We start from the raw sequence: 19,142 nt of genomic DNA, 5'->3' as shown, positions 1-19,142 counted from the left end.
GTTGTAAATTCGCTCATAGTGCGCTGTTTTCCCCGTAAAATCCCCGATCTCCCCCGCTACGATTGGTCATTCCTTATTGATTATTTACGAATGACGTCGTGTATCTTAATTAGGGGATTCCCGGAAGTTCTTTTCCAAGAAATATCGATTCCCTCCCAGAATTTGCTTACTTTAAAGCGTTCGCCGTCTTAGGAATAATGTATATGTGAACTGGCTTTCATTTTTTGTAGCTTAAGAGATACACTAGATCAAGAAGCACTAGTTCAAAGGATTATAAAGCAAGAAACGTTTTAAATCTACCAAATTTTAGCAGGAAACTATAAACGATCACTGTCTCGAGACAGACACAACAATTGGTAAGTTTGAAATCGAAACTTCATTCACTGTTTTGAATAAACCTTCTTAGATTATATAGAGACATGGAATTTAGTGTTAAGATATATAAAGACTTTGAATTTATTATAAATTAATTCTATGAGTCATTTTAATCGTGAATTTTCTAAAAAAAACTTCAAAATATCCTTTTCTACGGTTTGAGGAAAAATTTGCTTCGTTAAATTTATTGTTAGAAACAAATGTTAAAGCCAACCAAATTAAAAGTACCATATGATACTTTCAAGAACGATATCTACGTTATTTTACATAAAAAAGACACATATATAGACGGATTATTGCGAAGGAGTAAATTTTTTCAGTATGTTAATCACGTCCCGGGTACCAGGTGTAGCGTTGCGTGACATATTTATAAACATTTTTAAAAACCCAACTTTATCTTTTTTTGAATCATTTTAGCCACGGCTGGTTGTGAAAACTACTCTGTCTTACACTCTAGCTTTTTTCCATGAATCTCTCAATCTGTACTATATTAAATATAGTTTTTGTGCCCAAACCGTTATCGAACTCATATTTATCTAACTTCCGGTTGAGAAGGTAAAATCCCCTAAAACCTTTCCCGACTTAGCGGAACACCGGCAGCCCAAACAAGGTTCCTGCGTATGGTTTATAAGGGAATGTATGGGGGTTATGATGAAGATATGGCAATAAAATGTTTCACTCACAATTCATATCATCATCGTAAAGGCCTTTAGTTCCATCTAATACTATCAGCATGGTCGCCTCGTCAAACCATCATCAACAAAGGCTTCAGTTAAATAACACATAGCCTTATTCAAAGGTGAAGAGAGAAAAAAGGGAACTGCAGACTTAGTGTGTAGAGGGGCTTGTTTTTGAAGGCAACATTCTAATTAGATATTATTCTTTCAGTTTAGGTATGAGAGGTGCTGGGCGCAGGGGCCCTGGACTCGGATGCTTCAGTGGATTTGATACAGGAGGAGGAAGCTGGGGAGATGGAGGAGGAGGAGGAGGTGCAAGGAGAGGAGGAGGTGCAAGGAGAGGAGGAGGAGGAACAAGAGGAAGAGGAGGAAGAGGAGGAAGAGGAGGAAGAGGAGGAGGAGCACGAGGAAGAGGAAGATCTCAAGGCAGGGCAGGAAGAACGGACGGGGCTGATAGCAGAGCCGACGTGAGATTCGGCTTCCATAGCTTACAGTCGATGTTAGTAAAAGATCCAGATGAGCTTGTGCTGGACATGACAAGTGAACGTTGCATGCCCGCGACAGAAGCTCTTCTTGAACAGCTTGAAATGAGAGATGATCTAATCGTGCTGGTTTTCAAGGTTTTAGCTCGTGCCTGCGAGTGTGGTACAACTCTTTCAGGTTTACAAAGACTGTTGAGCGCTCTTCCTCGATCCATTTATTTCACCCTTCATTTGTCAACTTATATCAATCGACTTCCTTTTTCAAGTACAAGAGACAGTTACCAACTTGAAATTGAGCTGAAAGCAATTATCAAACTTCTGGCAGAAATGCTTAGGAGAATGCCAAATTCTTTCGCAGAGCTCCCAATTCCACAGCTTTCTTTCGCTATTAATGCTCTTGTGGACTGCGGTCGAATTGCTAACAATGACATACAATCATCAGTAGCAGAGTTATTAACGTTGAAAGATGAAATGGCGGAGAAAGTAAAGATGCAAGCTGAAGATGCCAGGCGACCAAGACGACGAAACGCTGGTGCAGAAGGTAGATACTTGATAATACTTCAATAACTCACAGATCGAACCCTGAAACAACCTCTGGGCTGATCTAAGTTAGGGCATGGCTAACTCACAGATCGAACCCTGAAACCTGAAACAACCTCTGGGCTGATCTAAGTTAGGGCATGGCTAACTCACAGATCGAACCCTGAAACAACCTCTGGGCTGATCTAAGTTAGGGCATGGCTAACTCACAGATAATTGACTTTTCTCTTTGTGCAAATTATTTTCTTAAGTTTATAGCGTTTCAAACTTTCCCCATCAACTCTCAGCAACACCCAAATGGGCGTCCAAAAGCCTTCAACATGCTGGGACCATCGATGTTAGAGTGTCGTTGGCCAACATCGTAAGGCACTTTTGCACCTTAAGTTTAATGAATTTTGTCTCGTTTCGTTTTTAAAGCTGCTCTATTCGATGACGAGACTCCACCTGATGATTTCCGTGAAATGAGCGTCGTTCCCGAGATACGTGACGTCCACGTTCAAGAGTCTATTTTTCTTCGACGAAATAAGATAGATGGCAGCTACAACGACCCTGAACACTACCTAGACGTCCAGTTTCGACTGCTACGAGAAGATTTTGTACGCCCCCTTCGAGATGGTATTCACAAGATGTTAGAGAGAATGGGCTGTGCAAAGATGGGACCCTTGCAGGTGAATGAAGTACTTCAAACGAGTGACTGTACGTGCCTGCCCGTCATGTTGGATGAATTCAAAGAACTAAGATTTGTTTTGTTGTGTCATCCAACATGGCCGCCATGGGCTTTCTATGTCATTGTATCACAGGAATGAAAAGATCGGATCTGAGAAAAGAAATAGTCTTTGAAGACATATAAACAAACTTTCTATTTCTTGTGATCCGCCATTTCGTGACGTCACATTGCACACGACGACTTTCTATTGTTGTGACTTCACATTGCTAATAATATACTTTGTATTTCTTGTGACATCAAGGACATTCGGATGTACAATGGAGTGAAGATTCTTTTCCCGTTATTCACGAGTAAAGGTCTGACTCACAAAATCAGCTTTGACGTGTCCAAGATGAAGCGAGTCCGATGGGAAAACAGCAAGAGGTTGATCTACGGCTCGCTGCTTTGCTTGTCTAAGGACAAATTCGATACCTTTATTCTTGCAACTGTAGAAAACCGAAACATCAAAGAACTTCAAGAAGTAAGTAAACAGATTTTAAGTAAGCAGTTTTTATGTGAGTAGAGGAGCAACGATATATACAGTCAATTCAAAAAACGTTGTCGTCGACCGGCTCAAGCCTACGCGACTGGACCGAAAGAAATATGGGTAAAATTCACTGACGCGGTTAAATATTCGTTCTGAATTAATTGTTCCCGCTAGTAATAAGATAATAATGGCGAGAAACAATTCAATCTGCCAAATGCATGTCTTTGGGTTTAGGGAAAGAAAAATAAAGTAGATATGATTCTGTTCACGATTCCGAAAATATGAAGGCATTAAAAAAACGTCTTCTTCAACACTTCCCGCTCGCCTACGAAGGTTCGTGCTGTAAACCAGGCATAACTAGTCAGATAAAATTATGGAGTCAACTCGGCTTCAATGATTACTACCCAGAGTTCCTTTCGGTCCAGTCGCGTAGGCTTGAGTTGGTCGACGACAACGTTTTTTGAATTGACTGTATCGTAATGCTGGTTACGATACGTCGGTTGCATTCTTTTAAAGCTTTTTATTCTGGGCGTAATGTTTTCCCATTTTAGACCACGTTTAATTTCCTAGAATATCATTTCTTTGACACACGAATAAAGATACAATTCGACCAAAGAATGGTGGGCCGTGCCCACACTAATGCGAAACGCTCCCACGGTTTCCTTAACTCTGAAAACGTATCTAAAGGTTCGAGACCATACTAGCGTTCCGAGGTTTAGGAAAAAACTGGCTTGACTTGCATTGCAGTGGATTTTGAGGCTTTTTTATGTGGTTGAAAATATATAGCTGCCATCTTGGAAATAGGTCCAGTGGTTGCATGAATAGTTGATCGGTTTGATCCCCAATAGACCGTTTTCTCAAGGTTGCGTGCGCATACAAATTTAAGGAACTTGACGGGCCACGATACCAGAACGCGAGTATTATCGTGCATTGCTACGAATTTTTTTTCGATAAGGATTCTGAAAATCGATTATTCTCCCGCTCTTTAAATGTAAAAATGTCTTCTCAATTTTACTGAATTTGCATTTTTCAGTTTTGTGGCCCGTCAAGTTGGATGCGCACGCAACCTTGAGAAAATGGTCTATTGCATATACTTTGCATAAGTGTGATCTTTGTTATTTGCAGGGGAGAGTAGAAGTTCGATTCACCGACCTGTCCCAAAAGATTGACCTGGATAAGGTAGAATACCAAATGGTAGAGACAACGGCGTATTTTGAAGCCTATCGTCATGTTTTAGAAGGACTCAAAGAAATTCAACCTGAACAGCTTCCTTTCCAGGTAAGAGAACCTTTAAACACCTCACTCCTATGTTAACATTTTAGAAAATCACAAGTGTTTTGGTTTCCCTTCATAGCGAGTTAGTTTTCTAGTAAATTCAAGACTCAAACAACAAAACATTCTATTCGTCTTTTGATCAGACTTCTTTAAATTTAGCGTAATGCTTTTCCATTACAGACCACGTGTCATTCCCTAGAGTATCATTTCTTTGTTTAACGGTTGCGCATGAGAAGACACAAGAATATGAATACAACTCGGACGAAGAATCTTGTTCTGAAGAGAATAACAGGTGGTCTGAAATGGGAAAGCATTACGAACAAGGTAAAGAGGCCTAACCCAAAGTTCCAAGAAAGGTGGCGAAGTTCCGAAACATTTTATCTCGTCAATCCCACACTTAACTTCACAGTGCACTTAATTATAATGACGATAGCAAAATCAATCTTTCTGTTCTTTTATCTCATAGCGCTATATAGTGAGTTGTGAGAAAGATGTTGGATCTCCAGCGTACCTGACCAACAGAATGAGAGAAGAGGTGACCTATGACTTGACACCCATCATGAAGAAAGAAGCGACAAACAGAACGACAGATGAAGGAGCTGCAAGACTGTGAGTTATAGAATAGAGTTGTTTAAATAGGGTTGAATTTCGTTACCTGACAACGAACTCGAATCCATGTCTATCAAAACACTGAAAATTACCAGTATATAGGTTTTGCACCATCACGTGCCCACGCCCATAATACAGCTTAGACTGCCTGTGGTTAGATGGCAGAACAATAAAATCCCTTTGCTCTTGGGAATTGAATTGCCCTTTTTCACTATGACGTCACATCTAAACAATCTATTTTTAAACGCAAAGGATCATGGTCGTCGGAGGGGGTCACATCACCGCAAATTCACCGAAAATTGTTGTAAAACCCGTATCAATCCACGAAGAGAAGTAGAATAGCCAGCAAACGCTCAGAATATTTTTTTAGTACATATTAGCACATTATATCTGAAAACTAGGTCATTTTAGATTAAACTGTTTCGCTAGGAGCAAATTTCGTTGAATTTTCTATTGGATTTGGCGATTCTATCCCCGACATAAACAAGCAGTGACGTCATAGTGAAATAAAGCAATTCGTTCTCATGTAAAACGATTGTATTGTTACGTGATGGTGCCAAACCTCTATGGTACTGGTGTACCTTGTCTAATAAATAAAGTACTTATTATTCCTGCCCGGCTCACGTACCCGAGACGTCTGCGTATCGAATGTACAAGCATGAGGCGTCGTATGAACTTCAAACATGACACACAATAACCGTCTTTTTGACGTTCCGAGAGGTGTCTCTTCTTTCTCCTTCGTCAAAAAGAGCAAAAGTTTTGAGCGAGGGATGAAGGATAATTGGCACGCATGGAATTACTTTTCTCACAGCTGCTTACTCTCTTTCCAGCTCCAGACTGGAACAACTTTTTGAAAGGTACGACAGAATGTCGCTGACTAGACGCACTAGAGGTAATAAACCAAGCTTGTCAATCATTCATCCTCATTGTTTATTGGCTCAGTCAGTTCCCAAACCTAATGAGATTATGTTCATTGTAGTATCTGGAAAAGCTGTAAGGATCCTTGACATGCATTCCTGGCCGAGTGCAGAAGACCTGGAACTCGACTCTTCTCAGCTCAAGGCTGTACAACTAGCACTGACCAAGGAGTTTGCAATCATCCAGGGTCCACCTGGAACGGGAAAGACCTACATTGGATTGAAGGTACGTGAATCTACTCTACGAACAAAGCCATTTCCAAGTGTTCAGCATTAAAAAGCTTATTAAGACACGGCAATTCGTGAGAGTTGATATTGAATTACAGACCATCATGTTAATGTAAACTGCAATACGTCGCCTACGTTAGGGATATGCTTCGCTTTTCATGCACAAAGTATTAAGCACAAGGCTACAAGTGTGCTAAACTAGACTGCATTTCTTTTAATTTATATGTACATATATATTTTTTCATTTCCTTTTTTATATTTTGATTATTGTAAACAGCGCCTTTGGACTTAAAGGATTAAGGTGCTATATAAATCTATGTTATTATTATTATCATCATCATCTTCTTCATCATCATCACCATCATCATCATCATTATCATCATCATTATCATCATCATCATCATCATCATTATTTATCATTATCATCATCATCATCATTATTATTATTATTATTATTATTATTATTTATTATTATTATTATTTGGGTGGCGATGACGAACAAAAATTTTAAATCAAGAACTAATAAGATTCTCACACATCCTTACTTAACTAGGTAGTCAGGGTTTTGCTGCACAATAAGCATGTATGGAACCGAGGAAGTGAGAGGCGTTTCCCCCATGATGATGACGAGGAGGCACGTGGTGGTGTACTCTCATCTCGTCCAATCCTCGTGGTCTGCTACACCAATCATGCTTTAGACCAGTTTCTGGAGGGAATCCACGAGTTTCATCCCGAGGGAATTGTGCGGGTTGGTGGACGAAGCCAGAGCGAGAAGATGCAAGCGTGTAGCCTCGGTGAGCTCAAGCATAAGATGCATAAAGATAAACAAGGTTAGATATGAAGTCTTTTGAGGATTGCCAAGGTGGCGGGTGTAGAACAGCTGTTATTTTTCTGCAGTTTCCAAGATAACCTCTTTGAAATAAAGTTACTATTTAAAAGAATGCATTAAGCTTTGGCTGTTGTATCACAGCGTGGGACAATCACAACAGAGTTAGGCTCCAAACTAGGCGAAAGCTCAACATCGAAATAAAATCAAAAGTTGATTTTTGAGGAGAAAGGAAAAATGAAGAAAAACCTTTCAAGCACAGGAGAGAACCAACAAACTCGCATACGAAACCGAGTCCGGGATTCGAACCCGCGGGTCGCATTTGGTAAGAGGCGGCGCATGCGCTGTGCACGGCAACCGCGCTTCCCATATTTCCATTCGAGTTCTTGTTACTTAAACTTCCATATTTCATTTTGCCATTTCCAGCTCCAAGAGAGATTCGTCGAGCGTTCTTCGAGGTTCATCAACAGCTCGAGCACGTCTCACAGCAAATGAAAAGCGCAACAGAAAACCTTCAAAAATGTATGGAAAACGTCGTCCATGAACAGCAAATACGCAACGAGGGTCACATGACAGACGAACAGTACGATTCCATGGTCAGGCCTGTCAGAGATCGTATTACGGGAATGATTACCGTTAAGTCGGTCATGTGTCATTGGCTTGGACTCACATTGAACACGTCGGACGCCTTTGAAACGAGTAAGATATGTCACTTTACCTTGGATTTAATGTTGTCCCATTCGTCCCATTTCAGACCACGTGTAATTCTCCTGAGAATAAGATATTTTGTTTGAGTTGTTTTCAGTTCGTGTGTCTACTCATGAGCAACCAATAAACAAAGAAATGATACTCTAGGGAATGATGTGTCTTCTCATGCGCAATCGTTAAACAAAGAAATGATACTCTAGGAAATGACGTGTTCTTGAGAATAAGATTCTTTGTTTAAGTTGTATCCATATTCATGTGTCTTCTCATGTGCAACCGATAAACAAAGTAATGATACTCTAGGGAATGATACGTGGTCTGAAATGGGATGAAATTACACCCCATTTGAGGAAAACTTTAGCTTGGAATGAAGATTCACGTTACTAAAATTTCAGTTTATTCTCTACTTTCACATCCCCATAATGCCTTGCGTCTTGGAGGGGGGGGGGGGGGGGGTAACCAATCAAAAAACTGTCCCAAATTGAAAGGTTTCTTAATTGAATTTATACTATACCTGCTTTTATTTGTACAATACTAATTATCAGTTTATTCCAAGTTATTTTTGCGTGTACAGATCGTCAAGAGTTTTGGTCTTAAAGAAAATGTATTGACTTACGAAAAAATGTTTAAAATTTACCTTAAACGTCTTGAAGCTTCTATCTTTTTCTGATTGTTACTTCATTTTATTTTTGGATACCAAACAAGGTATTGTCAACATTGTCTTCAGCAAAATAAGTGGGTTTTTACCCTCTGGATACCCCCCAAAGACACCCCCCAAAGACGCAAAGTATTATGGGGATTTGAAATTAGAGAATACTTATTATTATTACTGTTCTTATGCCAAAGGTGCACTTGTCCAGCCGATTGCTTTGTTCCCATTCAATAATCAAACCAAGAAAGTAAACGTCTTGAACCAAGTCCCCAAAGCCATATCAAAGAACGTCCAACAAGCCCAAGGATTAGATGGCAGACCAGGAGGCTCTTACGAGATTCAAGGAGCACGTGACTCTTACATCATCATTCCTAATATGGAAAACTATCTTTTGGACACGCGGCAATCGATGACAATTGTAATGTATGTGTTTCCAATGAGTCCCGATGGGGGACCGATTGTGACCTTCCATGATCAAGGATTTATTGGTATTCAAATAAGTCAAGATGGGGTTGATCAGAATGGTAAAGGTGTGCTGTCTGCTTCATTTAACAGGTATGTCACGGAGAAATGTCACGCAATAGCTTGCTTCCGTCCTTCCTGTACCATTTCGAAAAAAGATGTTGCGTTACAACCGATATTCATTTCTTTGCTCTTTTGTTGTCTGTCGATCTTTTCTTTCGTCCGTTAGTTTGTTTACTTATTTATTTGTTGTTTGCTTAGTCATTAGTCTAGCTGTTGTTATAGTTGTTTCATTCATTTGTTTCTTCGATAGTTTTCTTTTCGTTTGTAGGTTCGCTCATTTTTGTATTTTTCTTCTTTCGTTCATTCACAAACCCGGTTGAAAAAAACTATCTAAGCAAAGAGAAAAAACGGCAGTAATTCAGAACGGTGGTGAAGTCCAAAGCAAAGATTTTTCAGATTTAATCCGTTTACTTTCTATTCAATTCCTTTCTCGTCTAGGCGTGAAGACGGTGCCACTCCAAATCCTTTATCAAAAGCAGTTTTGAAACTAAACGAATGGAACTACATTGCTGCATCGTACGACAATCTGTCAGGGTTTTCACGTCTGTGGCATAACGGGAAAATGGTCCAAGAACAACAGAATGAGACGATGGAGATTGCTTCTCATCTGCCGATTTATATTGGATCCTTAAACCTGGCCAATCACAACTCGTTCTTCGAGGGAAGAGTCAGTTCTCTTCAGTTTTACCCAGAAGCCATCGGAAAGGAACAGATTATGAATATCGCTGGTATTCGAGAGGATGGTAAGTTTTATACTTAGATTTGAATAGAACTCTACCTTGTTATAGTTTTCTCATTTAAGACCACGTATAATTAATAGCATTTGGTTTCATAGTGACATTGTAGGAGTCTATATTGTTTGCGTTCTACGTTTGTTTTGCCACAGACCTTGAAGAAGAAGAAGTTGAAGAGGAAGCCGCAGAGGAAGAAGACAAAGACGTCCTGTACGAAGCAGGAGCCATGGAAGGACTGCGGATTCTAGATGTCGATCAAGTTGAACGCTTTGGCAACAAAGGGAGAGGTCACACCCTTATCTTGGCGGATCCTTTTCGACTCGGAAACAATCACATCCGGGACAATGGCAGGTCCAGAATCCTCGACTTCAGAAGAAACGAATAAAACAAAGGATCAAACGAGAGCTTAGCCTGAGTGACATGATGAGACCCGAAGAAGTTGCTAGAGTTAGAGATGTCTACGCGCTAATCAACAGAGATAAATGGCGTCTGTATAGATACTGGGTCGATCAGATGTGCACAGGGTATAGATACACTGTACAAAGGTTAGTGAATGGATTGATTTACACAGGGAACCCAGTTAGTCAGTAAACTCGTTATTTGCTAAAGTATCAGTCGTATAAATATGTTTATCAGCATATAAGAGCTAGCTCATGTATTCCTAAAGTCCCTTAACCGACCTTACATTGAATTTGTTCGTAACTAGACCTTGGTTTTCACATATGTAATGAAATGCTGAATTTTGAATATTTCAGACCTGATTAGCCTTGTTGGGGTTCCTGTGTTAAGGCTCAATTTTGCGCGCGCACGAAGGTTCGAGAATAATGAACTACCATATGTTTTTCTCAGGTACCAAAAAGACTTTGAAGAAGGCGCCCAAAGGCTGAAAGAAATCAAGAGCCTTGAGGACCTGTCTATTCTGAAAACGGCAACAGTCATTGGCATGACAACCACAGGTATGCTCGCCCTTGACACCAGGGCCCTGCTAATCTTACTGCGCATGCTCAACAACATTGTTGATCATTCTCGACCCCAGGGCCCTCTAATTCTTACTGCGCATGTTCAACAACATTGATGATCATTCTCGACCCCAGGGCCCTGTCATTCTTACTGCGCATGCTCAACAACATTGATGATCATTCTCGACTCTAGGGCCGTCGCTCTTACTGCGCATGTTCAACAGCATTGATGATCATTCTCGACCTTAGGTCCCTGTCACTCTTACTGCGCATGTTCAACAGCATTGATGATCATTCTCGACCCTAGGTTCGTCGCTCTTACTGCGCATGTTCAACAACATTGATGATCTTTCTCGACCCCAGGGCCCTGTCATTCTTACTGCGCATGCTCGACGAAATCCTTTTTTCTTTTGTTGTTTTCCAACACGAAATATTCACTCAAGATATATTTATATCTTACTGCTCACTTAAAGGAGCTGCCAAATACCGTAATCTTATCCAAAAGATAAAGCCACGCATAACAGTGGTGGAAGAAGCCGCTGAAGTACTGGAGTCGCATATCGTGACGTCACTGAGTTCCGGATGTCAGCATTTGATTTTGATTGGTGATCACCAACAGCTTCGCCCCAATCCAAACGTCTATGTTCACGCTAAGGACTACAATCTTGATATGTCACTTTTCGAAAGAATGGTAGGCTTGCTTTTGATTATTTTCTTAAAGGACGCACTAACAATGTCACGCAATCGACAGTAAGTCACGCCAATAATACTTTGGGCCAGCGGTATACGTGATATTTAATTGGCTGATATCAGCACCTTGATTTTGCGCGCAATGTCTTATATATTTATATTTTATTGTTTTGCATTGCTTGCTTATAATTAGATTTATCGAATATGTAATCCGCTAAAAGTCCAGACAATTTGTGCACCGAACTCCATGTTGCATGCACGAATATGGCGTTACTTAACTATTGCGTGACATTTCAAAATAGGATCCAAATAATTGACACAAACCATTGCTTTTCAGGTCCACAATGGCATTAAGTTTGAGAGGCTGCGCGCGCAGCATCGGATGCGTCCAGAGATTGCCCGGATGATGGCACCTATCTATGACGACCTGGAGAATCATGAATCTGTCTTGAACTTTGAGAACATCAAGGGTGTTAACAACAACATCTTCTTCGTTGAACACAATGAATTAGAGGTAAATAAAATTATTTCCTTTGAATCTATATCTATAAGGAAGTTGGATGTTTAAAGAATTTTTGATGAGATTTATATTCATTTTTTTTACTGATATACCTCAATTTATCTGTCCGTTTTTTTAAAAAATCTTTGTTTCGTTTAAATGAAAAATATGAAGGGATTGCAATAGGCCAGTTTGTAGCTGAAAAATCGTTTCCAGTGCGCATATTTTATACCGACGTTCTCACCTTCTTTTGTCTTAACCGTCTTTTGCTCTTAAATTAAACAAAAAAAGGTAAGAATTTCGGGATAAAATCGCATGCGCATGCGCATGCGCACTGGAAACGATTCTTAATCTACGACTTGACCTATATTCGAAATTCAATCCTGGAATTTAGAATAATACAATGAACTTAAGTTTCATATCATAGTCCTTCTTAATCCCACTTGAAGTTTCTTGTACTTCTAACTATAATATTTCCTACAATTTTGAAATTGTTTATGTGCCAGGAATACATCGAAGAAGGCAGAAGCCGGTCAAACATCCACGAAGCCAAGTACTTGGCAGCCTTGTGTCGTTATTTTATCTTACAAGGCTATAAAAGACAACAGATCACCGTTCTCACAATGTACACTGGACAACTGATTCAACTGAAGAAAGAAATGCCCAGAGATTTTTTTCAGGGGGTCCGCATCTGCGCAGTAGATAACTTCCAGGGAGAAGAGAATGACATCATCTTGTTGTCTCTCGTTCGAAGCAACGAGGAAGAGAAGATTGGATTCTTGAAAACCGCAAACCGCGTGTGCGTAGCGTTGTCGCGCGCCAAGAAAGGTTTCTACTGTATTGGGAACATCGATCTCATGTGCAAGCAAGGAAACCTGTGGGCTGATATTATCAGAGACATGCGAGATACAGGAAATGTAAGAGGTTTTTTTGTGTGCGTAGGATTTGATATCTTGAAATTCTGATTCGATGTTGGGGCTTTAAGTGGGATGATACTACATGTATGTACAAAAATATACTTACAGTTACCCTTACTGTTCATAGAGATTAATTGTCTAATTAATATGTAGCAACTGTTATGTGCAACGTTGCACGAAACCATAAATAGACCTCTTTATGTTTTCCCATTCCAAACCGCGTTTCATTCTCTTGAGAATAAGATTCTCTGCTTGAGTTTTATCCAAATTCAGGTGTCTTCTCATGTGCAACCGTTAAACAAAGAAATGATACTCTAGGGAATGACACGTGGTCTGTAATGGAAAAGCATTACGCTAAATGTAAAGAAGTCTTATGAAAAGACGAATAGAATGTTTCGTCGTTTGAGTCATGAATTTACTTAGGAAAATAAGGACTATTCTTACTGCACTGTCTCACTGCGAAATATGCGCATAATGTTTTCACGAACCCATAGATTAAAACTACCTTATTGATTGTTTTAAGGTTGGTCCTGCTTTGACCCTCACGTGTCAAAACCACCCAAGAAACGTAATCCAAGCGATCACCTCAGATGACTTCCGCAAAGCACCAGAAGGAGGATGCATGGAGCCATGCAGGACGAGGCTAGACTGTGGACACACATGCGAAATGGTTTGTCACCCTACTGACCCTCAACACATTGAGTACAAGTGTCGACAGAAATGCACAAAGTCTTTGTGTGATTTGGGTCACATGTGTAAGAGAATGTGCTTTCAAGAATGCGGTCCTTGCACGGTTCGTATTGATAAGCTTATGCCAAACTGTCTTCACATCCAGAAAGTGCCGTGTCACAAGGACCCGAAAGAATTTGCATGTAAAAGTCCGTGCCTGAAGAAACTACCATGCGGCCATCAGTGCGCAAATCTTTGCTCAGAAAAATGCACCGAGAAATGCAAAGAAAAAGTCCAGAAGACATGGGATTGTGGCCACGTGAATGTAGTGGAATGTCACGTGGATTCTCGGGAAACAGAGTGTCGTGCGCCTTGTGGAGAGTTGCTGAAATGTGAACATCCATGCGCAGGTAGTGTAGTGTACTGTGAATCAGTGTTTTTCGTAAGTTGATGAATGTCAAAAGAGTCTTATATAGCTTCTATACAAGTCAAAAAGAACTAACTGATAAGCACCTTTCTTCCAATCGCAATGTTACGCATTCCAGTGAATCCCGCTCTCGCTCTGGTTAATCGAGTTCAATTCTTCGATTCGAATTAAAATGATTTGAGTTTAGACTTTACAAGGTAATATCAGGATTATTTTAGTTCTAATATCTTAGGATACTGGTTCAGACTAAAAAGGATTTCCTGATATGTTTGTCCAAGTATAAAGTTGTAGAGAAGGAGTGAAGCGTGAGCCTTCTCCCGTAACCACTCCCCCCCCCCCCCGGGCTACAGATTTGTAGAAGAATTCATGACGCATATACAATTGATGAGTTACTCGCAAGTTTACAGTGTGACTTTGCGCCTTCAATATTAATAAATATATATACCAACAAACTTACGCGATTGTTACATTGACGTTTTTAGGATCCTGCAGCGGATGCCTTCACGGACGTCTCCATGAACCCTGCAAAGAAAAATGTGACAGGACACTGTTTTGCGGCCACAGCTGCCCAGCGCCTTGTACCAAGAACTGCCCGCCCTGCAAAATGAAGTGCGAGAATGAATGCGTGCACAGTAAGTGTAAAAAGACGTGTGGCGAACAATGTAAACCCTGTAACATGAGGTGCGCTTGGAAATGCGAGCATTATGAGTGTAAAAAACTGTGTGGCGAGCCTTGTGACAGACCCAGATGTGAGCATCCTTGCAAGAAGACATTGAGGAAATGTGGCCACCCTTGTATTGGTATTTGCGGCGAGCCCTGCCCGAAGAAATGCCGAGTGTGCAACAAGGAAGAAGTCACTGCAATTCTATTTGGTGACGAAGATGAACCCGATGCCAGATTTGTAGAGCTGCAACCATGTGGTCACGTGATAGAAGTCAATGCATTGGACAATTGGATGGACAACTGTGAAAATAAAAGCATACAACTGAAAAGGTGAGGTTTATTTGTTGCTTTCTTCCTAATTATAAAAGAGTAATACGACTAACAAAATCGTGAAACTTAGTGAGTGTAGCGCAACATTGTTGCGTTGCAAGTTGCATAGAAAATGTTGCTTCTATTACCACTACGCCACTCCGCTCGCAACAGATTTTCATTTTTTCAAAGAGTGAGAGAGAGAGAGCTTCTACTTTGTGCAACAATAAAATTGTGTTGATTCTTGCAAGAGTGCTAATATGTGCAACATTTGCTCTTCGACTTGCAATGCAACAATGTTGCGCGACAAGTTGTTCGATTGTTCGTCCATATTACCGCACTTTAGTACAAATTTAGCATGGAAAAAAATATTTTGAAACAAAGCAGCTATATCTTTAACTAGAGAAATACATACACGCCAGCTCGCTAAATCAAGCGTTTGTATGGGTAGATCTAGTATTGTTGCCAATGCATAGTGCGAATTTTACATGAGGCTGCAATCTAGTCGAGGATGATGCACCTTTTTCCTTTAAAACCTGATACTGCTTTTTGTCTTTCTCCATTTTTAAACCCATTTTGTCGCGAATACAATCTCTAGCGCATGTAACTGGGAACGACTAGAACTCAAAAGTAAGATTGATTTCCCTTACTAAATATATATTTTTCATTTTTGCTACGAAACGTTAATACACAGATGTCCGCGGTGCAAGACGCCTATCAGAACAAACCTACGATATGGTAACATCATCAAGACCATTCTAAATGACTTCGAGAATGTGAAAGCGAAACTCCTTGTTCCTGAATACAAGATAGAGCTAGAATCATCCAGGCTAAGGGTCCTTATTTCTCAAGAATTTCGAAAGGAATTCCCAGACGATGCTGATAAAATCACCAAGAGCATGGACACCAAGAGCTTGACAAGTGAACAGCTCAACATGTTTGAAAACCAAATCAACTTCATGAATCGCCTGAGCAAATTTGTGGTACAGATTGACAAGGATGTTAGGATGCAGAACTATAGTGATGGGCTTGCTGACATCCTTGCTCAAGAAGAAGCTGATTCATTGAAGGAAGAAGTGAATGCAGTCAAATCGAAAGTGATGAAGCTACGAAGGAGATTCAGTGACCAGGAACTGGAAGAAATGAATGACGAAATACTGCGTCTTCAGTTGATCATTTCCTATCAAATCTTGCTAACGCAAAAGAAAAGACAAAGAGTCTCACTGGACTATGATGAGAAGGCTACGTTGGATCGCATCCGTGAAATTATCGAATCTGAGAAACGCATAGGTAAGGTTTACTCTTTTTTCCTGTCCTGTACTATCCTTTAATCCCCTGTTCTGATCTCTCCCCTCTGTTTTCCTGTACTATCCTTTAATCTCCTGTACTATCCTTTAGTCTCCTCTCCTGTCCTTTCCTGTCCTTTCTAGTATCTATCTCTTGCTAATGAAACTGTCTAAATCAATAGATAATCAAACACGCGAACGTTGCATGGAAAAGATCGAAAGGATTCGTCGAACCCATCGTTTACGCTACGAACCCGTGACACAAGAAGAAAAAAGCATGATTGTTAAGGCCATAGGTTTGACACAAGGACACTGGTTTAAATGCCCAAACGGTGAGGATCAAATTGTTGCCTAGATCGATCTTCCATTTTTTCTTCCGTGTCTATTTGACTATAGAGATTTTGCACCATCACGAGCCCACGCCAATAATGCAGCTTGGGCTGCCTGTGGTTAGATGGCAAAACAAGAAAATCCTTTTGCATTAAGAATTGAATCTTTCTCATGTGAAACGATCGTATTGTTGCTGCAATCTAACAAGGCTGCCGTCACGTGATGGTGCAAAACCTCTACTACACATTATTATTCATAGACTATTAAAATCAATTTTGTTTCATTAAAAAGATTATTGACGGGCAGTCTTATCATTTTGTACAGGACACTTCTACTGCATAGGGGAATGTGGCGGAGCTACGGAAGAAAGCACTTGTCCAGAATGTAAGTCAACAATCGGGGGTAGGAACCACGCCTTAACATCCGGCAACGCCTTGGCACCAGAGATGGATGGAGCCAGATATGCTGCCTGGTCTGATACTGCTAACAATATGATGAACTTCGATTTGGGTTTCTAAGAAAACGAATATGCATACAGTATTGGACTGTCCATGGTTCCGACTCTCCTTAGTTACCGTTGCTATGTCCCACAAGCTCAACAAATTATCTAGAATATCTTAGATTTTAAAACATCGATCGCGGAAAATTTATGATGAATTGTTTCAATCGTTTACTGTCCTGTGAAATGAAAAGAAATTGTCTCGTAACCCTTGTGGTACTCTTTAAAACAGGTGATGTGTTGTTGGTTGTGAGACCGGCAAGATTTTAATTCCATCAACTGTTTTAACAGTGATTAGTTCGTAACTGTCTGAGCCGGAACCATGAATTACTCGGGAAAAACCTTCAAATTTCATCGATATTATGAAATGGACTCTGGGCTGATTATTGTCGTGGCTAGGCTAACTCACAGATTGAATTGGAATTTAGCGTGACATAATTTAATTTTGCGAAGGGAGGAGAAACCGGAGAACACCGATAGGTATTTGATCCAGCACCAAAATGTATCTCTTAATTCGTTTATCACTGATATCTATCCCGATTTTGAAGGCTACAGTTAACTGGGCACTGTTGTACGAAGGGTGGATGGGTGGATAGCGATATCCGACGGATAAATCCTATCCAGTTGAATATATTAATTGATTCCCAAGAGAGTCAAACGACAAAAACATGGCGGCCAGCATGGCCGTGATGACGAAACGTGCAATCGAAGAATAGCTCTATCCACGCGGCTCTTCATACAACCGGGCCCAGAGTTTCAAACAACAGTGTGAGCATGCGCATTAGCAACCACTGATTCATCGCAAAAAAAAGTAGCGTAAATAGATTTTGTGTGCGCTTAGAGCGTACTTACTAATGAATAAAGAATAAAAACAGCGAAAATAAGTGAAAATGAAAATGAATAAAAGAAGTTGCTGTATTAAAAAAGCATGTTATTTTATCATAACCTTAGACATTAATTATCTTGTAGTTAGTATATCCGTTTGTAATTTGAAACACAATTAAATAGCACGTACTGTAGATTCGTCGGTGAACTGACATTTTCTTTAAGTTATTTTAGAGCACATGCAGTAAAACTATGAAATAAAAACAAATTTAATACTGACAAATATAGTAGCTTTTTAGTGACTTATAGTTGGTATCACTCAACCAGAACATTCATGTCACAAAGACCCAAATCACTAATATTTGTCATTATCATCTGATTTTATTTCATGGTTTTACTGCATGTGCTCTATGGAACAACACGACACAGGAACCCCATCCGCGGCTAACGCGAGAGTTTCCTGGGGGGGTGGGGGAGTAGGCTATAGTAAACTTAGATTTTCAGTGTAAGTAATTTCAACATATTAACGCCATACTAAACATGCAGTGTGAAAAGATCTGCGAGATAATGCAGTTTAAGCAAAATAACACAAGTAGATATGTATGTTCGTTGTAAATAAAGGGAGCTACAAACCTTAGTTCCGTCGAATACTTGTTCTTTAAAGCTCTTTTCTTCACCTCCTCTTGTCTAATTTGAAGACTGGAGTACTAAGAATATCGAAGTGAAAAATACTGTCATCTTTTGAAACTCTGTGAAATGCTGAGGTTCATTCTATTCGTGTGTTTTCTACAGCTAAAATTATCTGCACTGCTCCAAAATATTTATTTACCTTCTTAGAAGCTTGAGGCAAGTCTGTCTTGGCTGTAGGCGTTTAACTCCATGTTCTAAGGCGCTTATTTGGACAGCAAATATCCCCTTAGAGTCCTGACGGGATTGAGAACCGTAGTTTGAAAGTAGAATCCCGACTGCATAAGCCTTATTACGACACACTATTCTCTGTCGCGCCTGAGGGCTGAACGCAAAGTCACGAAGTATTCACATCCGATCCACATTCAATACACCTACATAATGAATACACGAGTCAGGTGTAAGGCGTACCAGGATGTGACGTATATCCGGGGCTATCAACCCAGAGCCTAGGAAAGCATAATTACATAAAAAAGAATTCCTGATCAGTTTATGTATTTATCTTTATTTTGCTTTCTACGGCCGTACGCGCCTTTGTTTTCTTTTCAGGTTAGCGTTCTTTCTTTGGCGGGCTACCTGTGGCGTATGAATTAAAATGACCGAAGGAGACTGAGACCTAAAGAGCGATGGGGTTTATTCTCCAT

General features: G+C 40.2%; 1 protein-coding gene and 1 long non-coding RNA gene across 2 annotated transcripts; one reads left to right on the top strand and one right to left on the bottom strand.

Annotated features, from left to right (window-relative positions):
* The first annotated feature begins 136 nt into the window (after window positions 1-136).
* Window positions 137-18,448, top strand: LOC116298668 (NFX1-type zinc finger-containing protein 1). Its single transcript, XM_089028092.1, is given in 23 exon segments — window positions 137-356; window positions 1,264-2,075; window positions 2,492-2,742; window positions 3,043-3,261; window positions 4,393-4,545; window positions 5,009-5,151; window positions 5,982-6,043; window positions 6,131-6,294; window positions 6,850-7,126; window positions 7,549-7,821; window positions 8,674-9,034; window positions 9,443-9,747; window positions 9,891-10,064; window positions 10,067-10,283; window positions 10,588-10,694; window positions 11,171-11,388; window positions 11,725-11,901; window positions 12,393-12,803; window positions 13,327-13,882; window positions 14,382-14,892; window positions 15,566-16,161; window positions 16,340-16,489; window positions 16,812-18,448. Coding segments are annotated over 22 exon segments (6,324 nt in total). The 5' UTR covers window positions 137-356; window positions 1,264-1,270; the 3' UTR covers window positions 17,006-18,448.
* Window positions 14,358-18,895, bottom strand: LOC148912226 (uncharacterized). The gene is made up of 3 exons (XR_016119402.1): window positions 18,641-18,895; window positions 18,445-18,518; window positions 14,358-14,496 (listed from the first exon to the last, which is right to left on the bottom strand). It is a non-coding gene; the product is annotated as an uncharacterized LOC148912226 (long non-coding RNA).
* Window positions 18,896-19,142: the final 247 nt, after the last annotated feature.

This window comes from Actinia tenebrosa, unplaced genomic scaffold (genome assembly GCF_029948245.1).
Source record: "Actinia tenebrosa isolate PJP-AT-01 unplaced genomic scaffold, QUT_ActTen_1.0 PGA_scaffold12__29_contigs__length_12842862, whole genome shotgun sequence".
Classification (NCBI taxonomy): Eukaryota; Metazoa; Cnidaria; class Anthozoa; order Actiniaria; family Actiniidae; genus Actinia; species Actinia tenebrosa.
The sequence above is the reverse complement of the archived record's forward strand: the minus strand, read 5'-3'. Positions and strand labels throughout refer to the sequence as shown.